Source organism: Trematomus bernacchii, unplaced genomic scaffold (assembly GCF_902827165.1).
Source record: "Trematomus bernacchii unplaced genomic scaffold, fTreBer1.1, whole genome shotgun sequence".
Classification (NCBI taxonomy): Eukaryota; Metazoa; Chordata; class Actinopteri; order Perciformes; family Nototheniidae; genus Trematomus; species Trematomus bernacchii.
Window position 1 is genome coordinate 14,464,616 of NW_022987705.1, and position 14,663 is coordinate 14,479,278.

The 14,663-nt window shown below is 34.8% G+C and overlaps 1 protein-coding gene across 1 annotated transcript in view; it reads right to left on the bottom strand.

Moving 5' to 3' along the window:
- Positions 1-13,130, bottom strand: part of zgc:77151 (uncharacterized protein LOC337153 homolog) — a 42,053-nt gene extending 28,923 nt beyond the window's left edge. Inside the window, exon 1 of the mRNA XM_034140146.1 lies at positions 12,895-13,130. Within this exon, the coding sequence (XP_033996037.1) occupies positions 12,895-12,915 (21 nt within the window). The 5' untranslated portion in view covers positions 12,916-13,130. The remainder of the gene's footprint in view (positions 1-12,894) is intronic.
- Between the last annotated feature and the right edge of the window lie 1,533 nt (positions 13,131-14,663).

The window sequence follows — 14,663 nt, forward strand, 5'->3', positions numbered from 1 at the left end:
GAGGATCAGAGCAGCTGAATCTTGTTGAAATCTTAAAAAAATAAAAAAAAGATTAAAAGCATTTTTTACCTTATTTAAGTTGTAAAATGTTATTCTATTTTATCATGTTATTTGTTTGAATTCAAATTGCATTTTTTATTTTAATATTACTTCATTTGTGCTAATTATATTTAAGTTAAGTTTCATTTTAGTTTATTAATCTTGTTTTCTTATCTTAAGCTGCTTTATTATTACTGTCATTACAGTTTTTAAACATTCTTTTAGAATTTGTATTGTTTTTTTGTTCATTGGTCTAACATTTTAAGAATTGTCTTTTCTGTTGTTTTTCACAGCTGACACCTATTGACTTATTTCAGCTTGTCAATCATCTATGAAGCCCTTTGAACAGCATAAAACCATTTATGGCACCTCTTTACTGAACTTAACGTGTTTTATCTTGCACTTTTATAGCCGACTCACCTGACAAACAATACAAATAAATTCCCCCCCAGAATAATAACACAGTTTCCTTCCGAGAATAGGCTAGTTTTACTACTTCACATTTTTCATTTCTGTAAAATGTGTTTTAACAGGTACTGAAACAGCAGCATGACTCTGCAAGCTAGTTTAGCTTTTGGAGCTAAATATCCACTAAAAGAATGTAAATGATTTTTTAAGGAGATGGATAATTATGCTTTGTGATTTTTAATTCTCTCCATAAATGAGGAGAATGTAGCTTAATACAGGTTTACAATGTGTCTTTCAACAAGCACTGAATGAAATAAAGTCCTTTATTGTTCAAACTGAGATAGGGCGAGGCACATGTGGAGAGTTTCACTCTGGAATCATTGTTGCTTTCAATTCTGCACAAACAAAGGCAATTAAAGGTTAACAAACAAGTTATCATAGCATTTAAACTACTAGATTTTTCCACAGCCTTGGTCAAATTATCACTAACAAAGTGGAGAATAAACTCGCAATTTATATTTCAGAAAATAGAATCAACAGCTGAAAACGGTAAATAACATTTTAGAATATAATGAAAATGCCGGTCCACATTTCCTGGAGCCTAAATGAATGTCTTCACATCCAAAGATATTCAGTTTACAATAATATAACAGAAAAATACATCATATCACAATTGATAAACTGAGACTATGTTATGTTTGCCTCTTTTAGTTTTAGCTAAAACAAATTTAAACACCAAACATTCTCTGGTTTGAGCTTATTTTCTTCATTTAAATCAAATACATTGACTGTTGGTTGAACAAATACAACTTAAAGACATCATCTTAAGGCCCTGACACACCAAACTGACACCAAAGAATACGTCCCGACGGACCCGACTGTTGTGTCGCCCAGAGTTTCCCCGTTAAAGTTTAAATCTTCCGGACAAAATTAGAAAAGTGCCGGTCAAAGGTCTTCTTTGTTATTTATTGAGCTTTAAAACAAATTGATATGATTCAATATTAAACAAACTAATTATAGTAGATTAACTACATTATTCAAAAGTGTATAGTAACTTACAATAACACGGGAATAATAATAAACGGAGCGCTCTCCCCCTCTCCTGACAGCCCGTCAGTATCATGCAGCTCGCGGATCCAGTAATGAGTGACCCGACAGTAAAACTAAACATATCTATAACTAGTTTAGGTAGTTTGAGAGGTAATTAAAATAGCTACGTGTGATTTTCTAACCTGAAGTGTGTGTTTTGCTCAGCTCACCGCTGCATGTGATCATGCAGAGCTGCGTGTCGACTCGTCAGCAGCAGCTGATCTCTCTCTCCCGTCAGATTAGACTTCACTCGCGTTTATGTCCATATCGATCAGATCTAGCTAGTTCTAGCTAATGATATGACTACCTGCTTATCAAGACACCTAAACAATAAGCGCCGCTATGCAACCGGGTGAGGCCGCAAAGTATAGCGCAGCATTATGCATTTGTTTACATGCCCACCGGAACCCCGAGGCATTACCAACAGATCAACGCACAATCAACCCATACAGGACATCTCTTTCTCCACATTAAATGCAATAACTCTCCTTACCAGCAGGCGTCGGTAGTGTGTATTCGTCATTTTTGTCAACATTTGTCTAGCCCTTATTAAAAACATTCGGTCCTCAAGTTGTAAAATGTGCTAATAACGTTATTCTGAGAGTTATTTTCCTCAGCATTATGAACGCGGATCTAACCCACGGGACCGCGCCGCCCGGCACGTTCATGTGACGTGTTCAGTACTCCATGAGATTTACCTTTACCCATGGATGCACAATAAGAACGGATTATATGATTATATGAATACTTTCGTGACGTTTCGCCCTCTCAAAAGTTGGGCCATTTTGTCTTCATGCGCCAATGAGCAACTCTCATAGGAATGAACGAGGCCCCGCCTCCCACGCTGTATCCAGTTCTTATTATACATCCATGCAGCACAGGGATGAACTATGCCAATATTTTAACAGTATCGGTGCAGTGCCTTATCAGTGGGGCAAGATATAGCAAATATGTGTGCCTATCCTGCTATTTGTGTTTATTCTTTTAATCACAATGTTAAAAAAATTAATAAAAATGTGCCTACATAACTGTCAGTTGCAGCCGTAGCATTATTATTGGTTTAACTACTAACAGTATATATTTAAAACATTTTCAAATGGCCATCTTGAACAGCTACAACATTAAAATACTTCTAAGCAGATTGTGGACGGCTGTGGCTCAGTGGTTAGTGTGCTGGACTTCAAATCAGGGGATAGCAAGTTCGAGTCCCACTGCAGTCAGCATGTCATTGTGTCCCTGGGCAAGACACTTAACCCCAAATTGCTCCTGTGGGGATTGTCCACAGTACTGAATCTATGTAAGTCGCTTTGGATAAAAGCATCTAACAAATGACATGTCATTTAATGTAATGTGGACAGTAACAAAGTACATTTACTTAAGTACTGTACTGCTTCACTCCCATTTAGGCAAATAGTGTTTCGCTAAGCTGAACAGCCAATCAGAGTGATTTATTTTGCCGGCAGCGGAATGTGTCGGCACGGCCGAAAAGACACGACGGTGCGGGACACACCAATCTGAGTAGGGCGACAGGACGCTCATCAACGGCCAGACATCTATCGACGGCCGAAATCGGCTTGGTGTGTCAGGGCCTTTAGACTCTGGGAACGTAGGACATTTTTCAGTATCGGGTGATAAATCCATGACATTTTTTGGTTTTTCATTTAAAAATGCATGAGAGCTGCAACTATAAGTCAGTACATTTTGTTTGAGTATGAATTTGGTCTATTACGGTGTATTCTGACTTATTCTGCACATTTTATATTGTTTATTGCCTTGTTAACAAGCTGCTAAAACAATGTCCCAATTTGGTATAAGTAAAGTATATGTATATCTAAATTTGATGACTGGGTTTACTGAGCATTAATAAACCAAATTAATATAGGTTTTCCACAATTTCCAGCAGTCTTTCCCTGAGAGCAGTTTCCCCTTTTTGTCCCCAAAATGGCGTATGTGCTCAGATTAATCTCATGTGGAGTTTGTCTTTATTTAATCTGCAGCTCGGTTTACATGCAGCTTCCTGTGTGTTTACACTCTGGAAGTGATGATAGCACTCGATCCATCACAAGCAGCTAATGCTCAACGTTAGTGGGTGTTTACACGGCTCCAACAATAAATCGAGCACACCTCGAGAGGTTTCATCCGTCTGAAAGCCAATACTGTCCCTGCTGGGCCAGAAAACCTGCAGCTTTGATTTCACTGCAAGAGGAAGTGTGAGGAGCCCCAGGTAGTTTGTGGAGGAGAGCGAAACCCAAAATAATGGAGGCAGTCCGTCTTATTCCAGAGGCTGCAACATGTTTACTGTGCAAGTAAACTGGTTGCCTTTCAATTCAAGGCCTTTTAACGGAAAATAGATATTCTCTTTCCTACCACTCCAAAGACTATATGCATTACATGAATGCGCACCATTTTCAAATGATAGAACAACAGTGGAAATATGGAAACAAACTGGAATTTAAAGGGTTATTATTTTGAAAATAAATGAATATTTTTGAAGTTATTATCAGGATGATGCTGGTTAAAGGGGTACAAATATTATTTTATATCTTTATGGCACGCAGGGACAACTTTGTTCAAAGAGTGGCACCAAATAAAAGAATGTTTAAGGTTGCAAATGTTTCCTTATTGCCGATTCATCTGCTCATTATTTTATCCATTCATTAATTGATTGTTTGGTTTATTACATTGCTGCAAAGTCTTAACAATGTTTCCCATGTTTTACCAAAAGTGACCATAGTCCACATTTCATAGTATTGCCGGTTCTGCACAACCCTCCGAATATTTGGCACTTTTCTACACAAGCCAGCTCTCTTAGTATCTGCATCGCTTTGCACTTTTCATAACAACATTGCACATATTTTATTTGATTATTCTGAGAACTTTGTCATAGTATACTGTATATACTTCTTTGGTATATTCAGATTTCATGTAAATAATTGTCTATGTCTCAACGTTATTTTTTTTATATTATAATTGTTTTAATTGTTTGGTTGTTGTTCTTACTTTGTATCTTCTAGCATGCACTAACTATATCAAGGCAAATACCTCTTATGTGTAAACTACTTATAATGTAAAACCGGTTCTGATTTATTTGGACCTTTAAGAATGTGACCTGAATGATAATCTCTGGATCTGCCAGGAGGAGTTTGGTGAGCTGCCATTTTGTATCAGCAGCGTTTTTGTTCATAGATTCTCCACATAATGAAACAATGCAGACTTGTTTCAACTAAGTGCATTCTACTTAAAAATAGCTACGTTTTTTCACACGTTTTTGTTGAATCACGTCATTAAAAGATATAATATTATGAGAGAAAAAAAGATAGGATCATGTTCTCTTAACAATTACAGGAGACTATGTTTCATTTAAAACGTTTCTACCCTCTAAGGTCAAATGGTGAAGAGTTTCAGTTCAGCTTTTTAGGAGCTTTAAGTTATTGGATAAAGGTCAGAGTGAGATTTAGCAAAAACATTGCATTTGTTTTTGTATAAAGTAGAAATAACAGATACGTTCCATATATTATCTCATGAACATTTCTGAAAAATATATAAATATCCAAGAGGATGTATCTAAATGTCTTAAAATGACAAACAATGTAAAATCTTGAATGTGAGAACAGTTTACTATCATAGAAGACATTTGAGAAGCTAAAAGCAGACATGTGTCCTTGATAATCTACTCAAATTGATACATTCCTACTAACTTTTGGACACATTTTCCTTCACATTAGGCGGAGAGTTCCAGACGTCATTATGCCTCTTTACTTTATGTAATTATTAAAAAGATGAGAAAATCAAATGCACACAAACATGACGCTCCTGTGTTTGTTTTGCAGCCCTAGAAGAAAAGCCTGTTGCATGAATAGGATGATTTTGATTATATGAAATCTATCATGCAGTCTTTGTAATCCCCGGTTTAGAGTTAGAGGCGAGAAAAGACTGCATTACGGCTTCACATGAAACACTATATGCAGCCTCACAGCTGCAACATAAAAGACGGAGAAGACCCAGATATTAAAAAAATGTATCTCCGTGATAATCTGAACGAAATCATTGCTTCCTAGCTTTCTTTCTTATTTGCTTGGCAACTAACAAACATGTTCACAAGTTAACAACAAATCTGCCTTTTCAATTGTTCGACTAATGATTTTCAAGCGCCAGAGGTGACAAATGTATTGTTATGAACCACATTTTGGGGGTTTTGGAAACTTTTATTGAAGTTTTTCACAGTTTTTCTGCAGTTGTATAGCCAATCAATGAACACATACAGAAGATATATGGCAAGTCCATGACGATTTGGTACAACGTAATATTCAATTATTTATATGATACGATATATTCAAGTGTATCTTTTTAAATAAATGAAGATTTTGAAGTTATGATCAGGACTGATGCTGCTTTAAGGGATACAAATATTATTGTATCTTTTTATGGAACACAGGGACAACTTTTTTCAAAGTGTGAAAATGAAATAAGGTTTTACGTTGCACATTATGTTTCCTTATTGCCGATTGATCTGCTTATTATTTTCTCTGTTGATTAATGTATTGTTTGCTTTATTAAATGTCTGCAAAGTTTGAAAATGTTCACACAACCCAAACTATAACAAATAATACATTTTGTAAAGAAGAGAAAAGCAGCAAATACTCAAAGCTAAAACCACAGCTGGTTTGGAGTTTTCCGCCCCAGAAAATGACTTGAATAACAAATTGACTTTTATTTTTCAATCCCTAATAAATGAATGGATAAGTGGCTGCAGCTCTAATGTTAAATGACGCCAGGAAGCACAGTGTGACAGATTTCTGATGGTAAGTGAATAAAAATAAAGCCGACCTGGCTCACATTCACCATATGCACATGAAATAAAAGGCCTAGTGTAGTGTTTAAGTTCAGGGTGTATCCGCCGCTGCAGCTGCTTTCCATTTACTCAGGATAAATGAAGATCTACAATAGAAATCCCTCTCTTTCTGCACCAACAGACTGTTTCGAAAAACTCACCCAGCTTTCCTGCTGCACTAAATGCAGAATATTCTAAAATTCTCACTCCTGTGTTGATCATCCACAACCCCCACCTCCCCGAACACACCCTCCCCCACCCAATACCCATAACCCACCACAGGCAGAACCTCCTCCCACCCTCCCCCACCCGCTGCTCTGCAGACCAGCTGCAGCAATAGGATCAATTTTTAGAAAGACACTGAATAAATGTCACAGCAGAAAATATACATATCAGCTTTGCACGCAGACATGCAGACCAGTTAGGCACCATTAAGACAAAGCAGTGCAGCCATAACAAAATGCAGAGACGTGATTTTTAATGACGTCACTGTGGCGGAGTGTCACAGATTCACTTTAAAAAGGCCCAGTGGGAAAACCGTAGGATACCGAATAACACTCGGGAAAAACAACATGGAGCGAGCCAGGCTCACGATCACTTATAGAGACTCTGAGCCCCTATGGCAACATGGGGTTTTCATTCAAATACATATTATACGCTGATACAACCTAAGAGAGACTACGGCTAAATTACACAAGGTCACTGTTGAATGTCAAACTCACTCAATATCCTGCTACAGGAACTGAAACTGAAAGAAGCACAGGAGGATTTAATACAGCTAAATATGATAAATATTCAATATTATAGACGCAGAGTCCCTGTGGGCTGTTATAACGATGCAATGTGAATAAAGCACACACTCAAGTCACAATATAAACCCTATATAGCACGATTAGAAGAAGGCAGTGTTAGAGAAAGTCATTAAACATGCTGCAAGTCCCTATAGGAATACAATACATATATGTTTTCATTCAATATTCACTGTAACCTCAGAGGAATATTTCAAGTATGGAAATCTCCTGAGGCCTGGACAAAAATAGATTTTTATATTTGTAATACTTTTTGTTATATAATTCAAAAATCAGGATGTGAAATCATATGGCAAAGATGTTTTGCTATTAGCAGGTAGTACATCGTTTAAAGTATATATATATATACACAATGCACAAATTGGTATTAATGACATAACATATTGTTATCTTGTAAATACCGGAAACAAATCTAAAATGAAAACCTAAATAATAAAACCTGCTCTGTTGCCTTTCTTGTAAAGGAAATGGTTGAAAAGCTTATAATAAACATACACTAGGACTCTCATAAGTAACTTATGTATAGTACTTTGTGTTTCTGTCCCTTTAGTTCATTGGTGTATCGAGAGTATTCTAATGTATTCTGTATATGTTACAGTGTCTACATACATGTCTTTTCTACTGTGAATGTAATTCTTGTATATTGAGTGTCAAAATGCTGCTGTGACTAAACTAATTCCCAACTTGGGATAAATAAAGTATACACATCTGCCTAACTATCCATCTAAACAAAATGTCCTTACGGAAAGAAGTAATACAACAAACCTCTCTATACATGTTCCTCCCTCACTGCCTTCAAATGGGTTTTCCCGCATCCCCCCCCCATTTTGCAAAGTCAGAAGTCTTGGTCCCGCCCCCCGTGTGTTACATCACTAAAAAGACCAGGATGTGCTTTCTGCAGCACATCAGGGCTCACAGTGTAAGAACATACTGTATGCAGGGATTATGGGATGTATTTGACTGATAAATAAGAGATTAGGTGAGATAAAAGACCCACAGAGTAACAGAGACACAATCTAACACTCTAAATGTATATTAAGTCACATAGACACCAATAGCTCCTAAGTATTATTATTGCATTTGATTAAAAACAGCTCCAAGTACCATAGCATCAGTTATAGCCACTAGAGGTCTATGCATGTATATGAACAAGGGTGTGTACGTTTGTACAAATGTATATTTGTGAAATCATCCCTCGCTTTTATTCGACCAGTATCAAACAATACTTGGGTCATTGCTTTATAATCAGCTTTACTTTAACTCTAAATATATTACTGCTTACATTTTACTTTTCATTTTATTACATTTTTTGGTATTTCAGTAAATGTGTAGCTTTTTCTTGTTTTCTCTGTTGTGATTGTGATGTTTTGATTCTACAAATGTATATGATACCCTATATTAATATTCTAACCATCTATTTAAGGACAAATGATAATGTACTTTTAGGGACATAATAAAACAAGACAGTATTGGCCTCTGGAGAAGCTTTACTGGCATTTAAGGAAATGTGTCAAACTAGGAAATAAATCTAAATAAAGTCAAATAAATTCTCTTTTGAGCTCAATACAAAAACTATTGTGGATATTTTTAAGACAGATATAATATTGTGAAGTCAGATAAAGTCACCATTGATTCCTGTGAGGAGAACTAAAGGTTTAGTTCTGAACTATTATAAGAAGGAATATAATGAAGTAGGAATGAGATGGACATCAGAGGAATAAAAAGAGAACATGAATCCAGTTTCTCTGACAAAGAAGGAAGATGAGTGGCATGAGAAGAGATCCATTAAGCTCAACAGACGCATAAGTCATGATATTAAACAGTTATTATATAGGATGATATGTATTATATATATATTAAGGCGCAGTACATTAGTATAGTATAATATAAAACCAAGTATTGACATAAAACTTTAAACTCATATACATTTTAAAGGATAATTATAATCACAATTATACATAAAAGGAAGCCAAATGATCAGGACTATATCGAGTACCTTTGAATAAATATAAGAATATATAAAAACCTTTTGTCTAGTTACTTAAGTTATAAGAATAGAAGAAAACAAAGATTACAATAATATAAACCACTATTAATCTCTACAGACACAGCACCAGCCACTGTGTCAGCAACACCATATATTTAAAGAATAATATGGTAATCATTTTGAAAAATGGATACCGAAAAGACAAGATAAATCTCTCAAAATAACCGGGAAGCCCCTCATGTGTGTGATAGTTAAGATGTGTTTAAATAGGCTACGTTATATATTATGTGACTCATAAAGTATAAATAAAAGGCTATAGAGAGGCGAAGTCCCTCCCCTTCCGGTGGGACTCATGGGACCTTATTTCGGAAAAAGTATGCATTGAAGTCAATGGAGAGAGAAAGATTATCTTTCGATCCCGTTTGAATTGTGCCACGAATTACACATATGATGTTTGTCAATCTTAAATAATAATTTCCATGTCAAAAAAGTCACAGTTTGTCGTAAAACTGTTGAAATATAAGACTATGAAAAATACGCAACTACAAATCCCAGAATCCCGGTCCCGCATGCTGGCTCTTACGGAACTGACTAACTCCCCTTGTGTGTATGTACAGCTCTCAACATGCCCAGACTTGGAGTGATTTTCACCTCTTTTAATACTTTCCGCCTCATTCTGAAAGAAAGAAGTGAAATGTGCCAACGTGACGGCCGTCTTGGTGTGTGGTGCGAGACGGGAGATGTAGTTCATTGAGCCTTTCACACAAAAAAAGTGTTACTTCACAGTTTTACGACACATTTTTATTTTTTTGACTTGTAAAATTATCTTTTAAATTGACAAACATCATATGTGTAATTCGTGGCACAATTCAAACGGGATCGAAAGATAATCTTTCTCTCTCCATTGACTTCAATGCATAACTTTTCCGAAATAAGGTCCCATGGAGGTCCACCGGAAGAGGAGGGACTTCGCCTCTCTATATAGACAAAGTGCCAGCTGTAGTACTTAAGAGGATAAATGAAAACAATAAATACAAATAAAGTCAGATTAAATCACTATAAAGACACAGCATTAGCCCCAATGGCATATATAAATGACCATTTAAAGAGAATTAGATAAGAATATAATTGTATCTTTTTTCTAAAGATTTACATTTATTTAATAGAGCTGCCACTTATTGCGTATTTAAAGCCAAGTTGACAAATCTTAAATCTGATTGTTATTTTGACCAAAGCACAACAATATTAAATGTTTACTCATGTAAGCTTGAGATTACTAGCAAATATCCACATTTGAGTATCATGTTGTGCTTTTTTAATTGACAAATAGATAATTGTTTGTCATCTTTTAAAGATTTTTAGTTTCTTGTCTTTCAACTAATCAATAGCAGTTGACATCTAGTTATATGCGCAATATAAACAAGCAAAAAGACAACAACAAACTCAAATAAATGCCTTGTTTACCTCACATTTGACAAGCCGGAGCCAGATAATCTGTGGCGTCTTTGCTTTAAAAATAAATGTAGCAAAGTTTCAGTGATCAATTAAAAAGGATAAATGTTTTCGTGAGCAAGATCATTTTGGGCATCTTAACTTTAAAACAAGTTAAATTGATTAAAAAAAAAATCTAAAACATAATAATAAAATGATTTTATTATCAAAATGTGTGTAGCCTAAGCTTATTGTATACATATTTTTGTTTGCATTTAGTTATTATATCATATCCTTTACCTCTTATCCTTGCTTTTTAATTTACAGCCTATTTATTTTTGCATTTCCTGTTAATCATCTAACCTATAAATCCTTAAAGCATTAGTTCATTTATATTTTAATCTATATTGATATAAAAAAGGCATGAAAGCAAGGAAAAAAATACAAAAATAAAGTGAGATCGAGTTACTATTTAGCTTAGCAAACATGGTTTTATCTCCAGAATGCATATTATACATATATTTAACTTAAATTACAGAGTGACAATAAGTACTACCATCAAGTGAATATAAAGTATGAAAACATATTATTTCCTATTGCATTTCCTGTTAATCAACTAACCTGTACATCTTTAAAGCATTAGTTCATTACATGTAAATCTATATTAATATAAAAGTAGGAAACCAAGGGGAAAATACTAAAACAAAGTGAGATCAAGTCACTTTTTAGCTTAGCAGACATGGTTTTACTATATTATACATATATTTAACTTAAATTATAGAGAGACAATATGATAAGTACTACCTTGAGTGAGTATAGAGTATCAAAAACATACTATTATGTACTATAGGAGTGTTATATATGAATTTCCTTTTTTTGTATGGCCCTGGGGGAGGGACAGATAATGTTCAGCCTAGTGGTGGAAACGAGGCAGGGCTGAGCAGGCAGGAAAATAAAAGCCACAAATATAATCTGAGCAATGAGAGGCAGCCCTCTGTCTAAAATGTGAACACACACACACGAATTTAAGATGGAAACCCTTAATCTGCGCCTACGTCAGTTCTCGTGATATTTTGTGGGAATAATGCAGTGAGATATTTATTTTTTTACACAAAAAAATCAGTACGGAAGGAAGAAAAGGGGAGGCACTAAAATAAAAACCCTCCGACGAATATTAATTAAAAAATGCCTCCTGCTTCAGACAATAAATAAATAAACAATTGTAATCCAAACACACTATTGACCTTGGCTATATCCTGTTATTGCAAAAAGCTCAAAAGTTGGGGGAAAACATCTGCAATAAATTAATATTAAAATTAAAAAAAGGAGATGTAAAAAAATATACACCACTGGAATATTAAATAAACCCCTTAAACGCCACACATGGAGAGATCCTGTCAAAATAAATGACTTTATCGGTTTTATTTTCGCCCACATTGCTTAAACTGTGAATGTTTCCTGTGTTCAAAGGCAGGATTAATGTTCTCTATTTCAAGTACAAAAACTCATTTCCCTCCCTTCATACAGACAATATTAACATTCCTCCTTAAACTGTGGGGTAATTACGACGGAGACAAAATGTCGGTGGGGATTTTATAATATCAATATGCTTCCTATTATAAAGCAACACTACTGCTCCACCTCTAGAGTCTGTCGAAAAAAATGATTTCAAATGTTTAATATCACGTCGCTGTGGGGGAAATTAATGTTCAGAGTAAAAAAAAAAATGTCGAAGCAACGTGTCGTTTTTCAGCTTTTGGTGAAAAGGCTGAAAAGTTTCCTGATATTTTCAGCCATGCAAACGAGGAGAAAAATTAAATGTTATTAAGGTAATGTGTTGTTAGTGTGGGTGGGGGTTGGTAGCCAGAAAAGAAGCTGTGACTGTCGACACGACGCACAAAGAAATTAATCATTAACACGGCGAAAATATCAGAAATATTAAACCGAAATTTAACCACTGAGTCTCCGATATCAAACGAGGAAAAAGCTCGGTGTCAAACCCGATTATTCCCCCTTTGAAATAACAAATATCATGTATATTTCTCACCCTGTGGAGGGAAAAAAAAAAGTTGAGCCCTGGTTGAATAAAGTTGTAATTGCAGTCGGAGCAACTCGGGTTTGGTTGATATGGGAAAACAATCAATACGACATGGTCAAACTAAAATTAAAATAAAACACCAAATTGGGCTTCATATCACCGCGACTCGAGTGTATAATATTCTCCCCAGTAACCGGCGGATAATTCGCCGGGTGAAGTGGCAAAAATTCGACATTTATTTAGGAAATTAAATCGGCTTTACCTGTATTGCATTGTGCTCCATTGCAGTCCTGCATTCCCTCTATGAGGCCCCTCTCCGGTTACACCGCCGGGACTCGCCGTCACACAAACAAACGCACCACGGAGAAAAAAATTAAAAAGCAGGATTTTGTGAATGTTTTTTTTTTTTTTTGGGAAATAGGCAGGATCTAGGTGTGGCCAAAGTTTGCCACAGAGAAACTTAATGTTAAAGTCACAGCAGAAACGGCAGTTGAAGCATCTTTAGCTTCAGTGTTGTGACGTACTTCCGCGTGACGCGGCACGTGGAGGCGGGGCTCAGATACAAAATATAATTAGAGAGATAATGTGGAGCTGTGTTGGGGTTTCATTTAATATTATGTTTTTATCAACAGACAGACACCTTGATGCTTTTTTATTCATTTTTATGGATGTAATGGAGTAAAATTAGAAGTGGCATACCATGTTTTAATATTTGTATGAGTTATCTAAATTTGACCTATCTGCATTGCTCTAAAAAATACCTGAACAATCCTTTGACCACTGTTTGATGCCTGGTATTCATTTTCCCATCAGTGATATTTTTATTTTAAATATAGCTTATGTTGTTCTAAAAGCCATTTCAATTTAATTTGAGCAATTGTTTGTATATTGATTTGGTGTTTTTACATTATATAAATAAATGAAAAAATTTGGCTTTTAACTGAACTTTATTTTATTCTTATGTTATTCCTTTGAATTATTTTTATTTATTTGTAAAGTATTTTTATTTATTTTCATTTCATTTATTCTTATTTATTATTCCTGTTTTATTCAGTCCTGCATTAGTATTTAGGGTTCTTTTTAATAACAAAGCTTTACATGTTTTTTACCTGGGAAGAGGGAGATAGTATTGTTTTTATTTATTTTCTGATAATTGTCTATGTGTTTGGTTTGTGAAGCACTTTCAGTTACCTATGTGTATTGCTACATATATAAATAAAGTTTGATTCAATTTGAAATGTAAATATTGCAGTATTGGCTTCCACAGGGTCGTGGTAAACAATACAAGAAGCAGAACATGGAAAAAGTTAACTTTAATTTAAACATTTTATTATGAAGCATACTTGTAATTACACTACACAACTTCTTAGTGCTTGAATACAATTTTAATATATGCACATTTACAGTTAAAACAACACATTTTTTGGTTTTCACAAAGAAGGTCCCACAGTGTCTTCTTTTAAATAATAAAATATCCACATTTAGGAAGCTGGAACCAGAAGATGAGTTTTTGGTTTAAAGCTTCACTGCAGGACTATTACAAATAAATGAACATTGTATTCAAGCCCTGACCTCGCCAAACAAGTTTTAACAATGCTGATTAAGCTTATTTCCGCAAGTGAAAGCTCTCAGCATGTATTCTGTGTTTACGAGAGTTGTGTTTCTGGCATTGCACAACACTTCCTTATTGAATTATTTTTGCTAGATTTAAAGAAAGTTAACCCCAAAATAAAAAGGGAATTGATAATGGCTGCAGATTTTTAAATGAATATTTTTAACATGCTAGCTGCTCACAGTTTAAAGCACACAATTGGATTTTGATTGACAAAATGAACCTTGGGAGTTATAGTTAATATGATGTTATATAATGGGCAATTAATGGATTATTTGATTTATTCTTTTGCATTTTTTTATTTACATTTTTTTTAAACTATATACATACTGTACATACATTTTTTTTAAATATTTTTTTTTGTTTTTATTTATAATTTTTTTTACAACAGGTTTCTTTCACCACTTCCAGTCAGCACA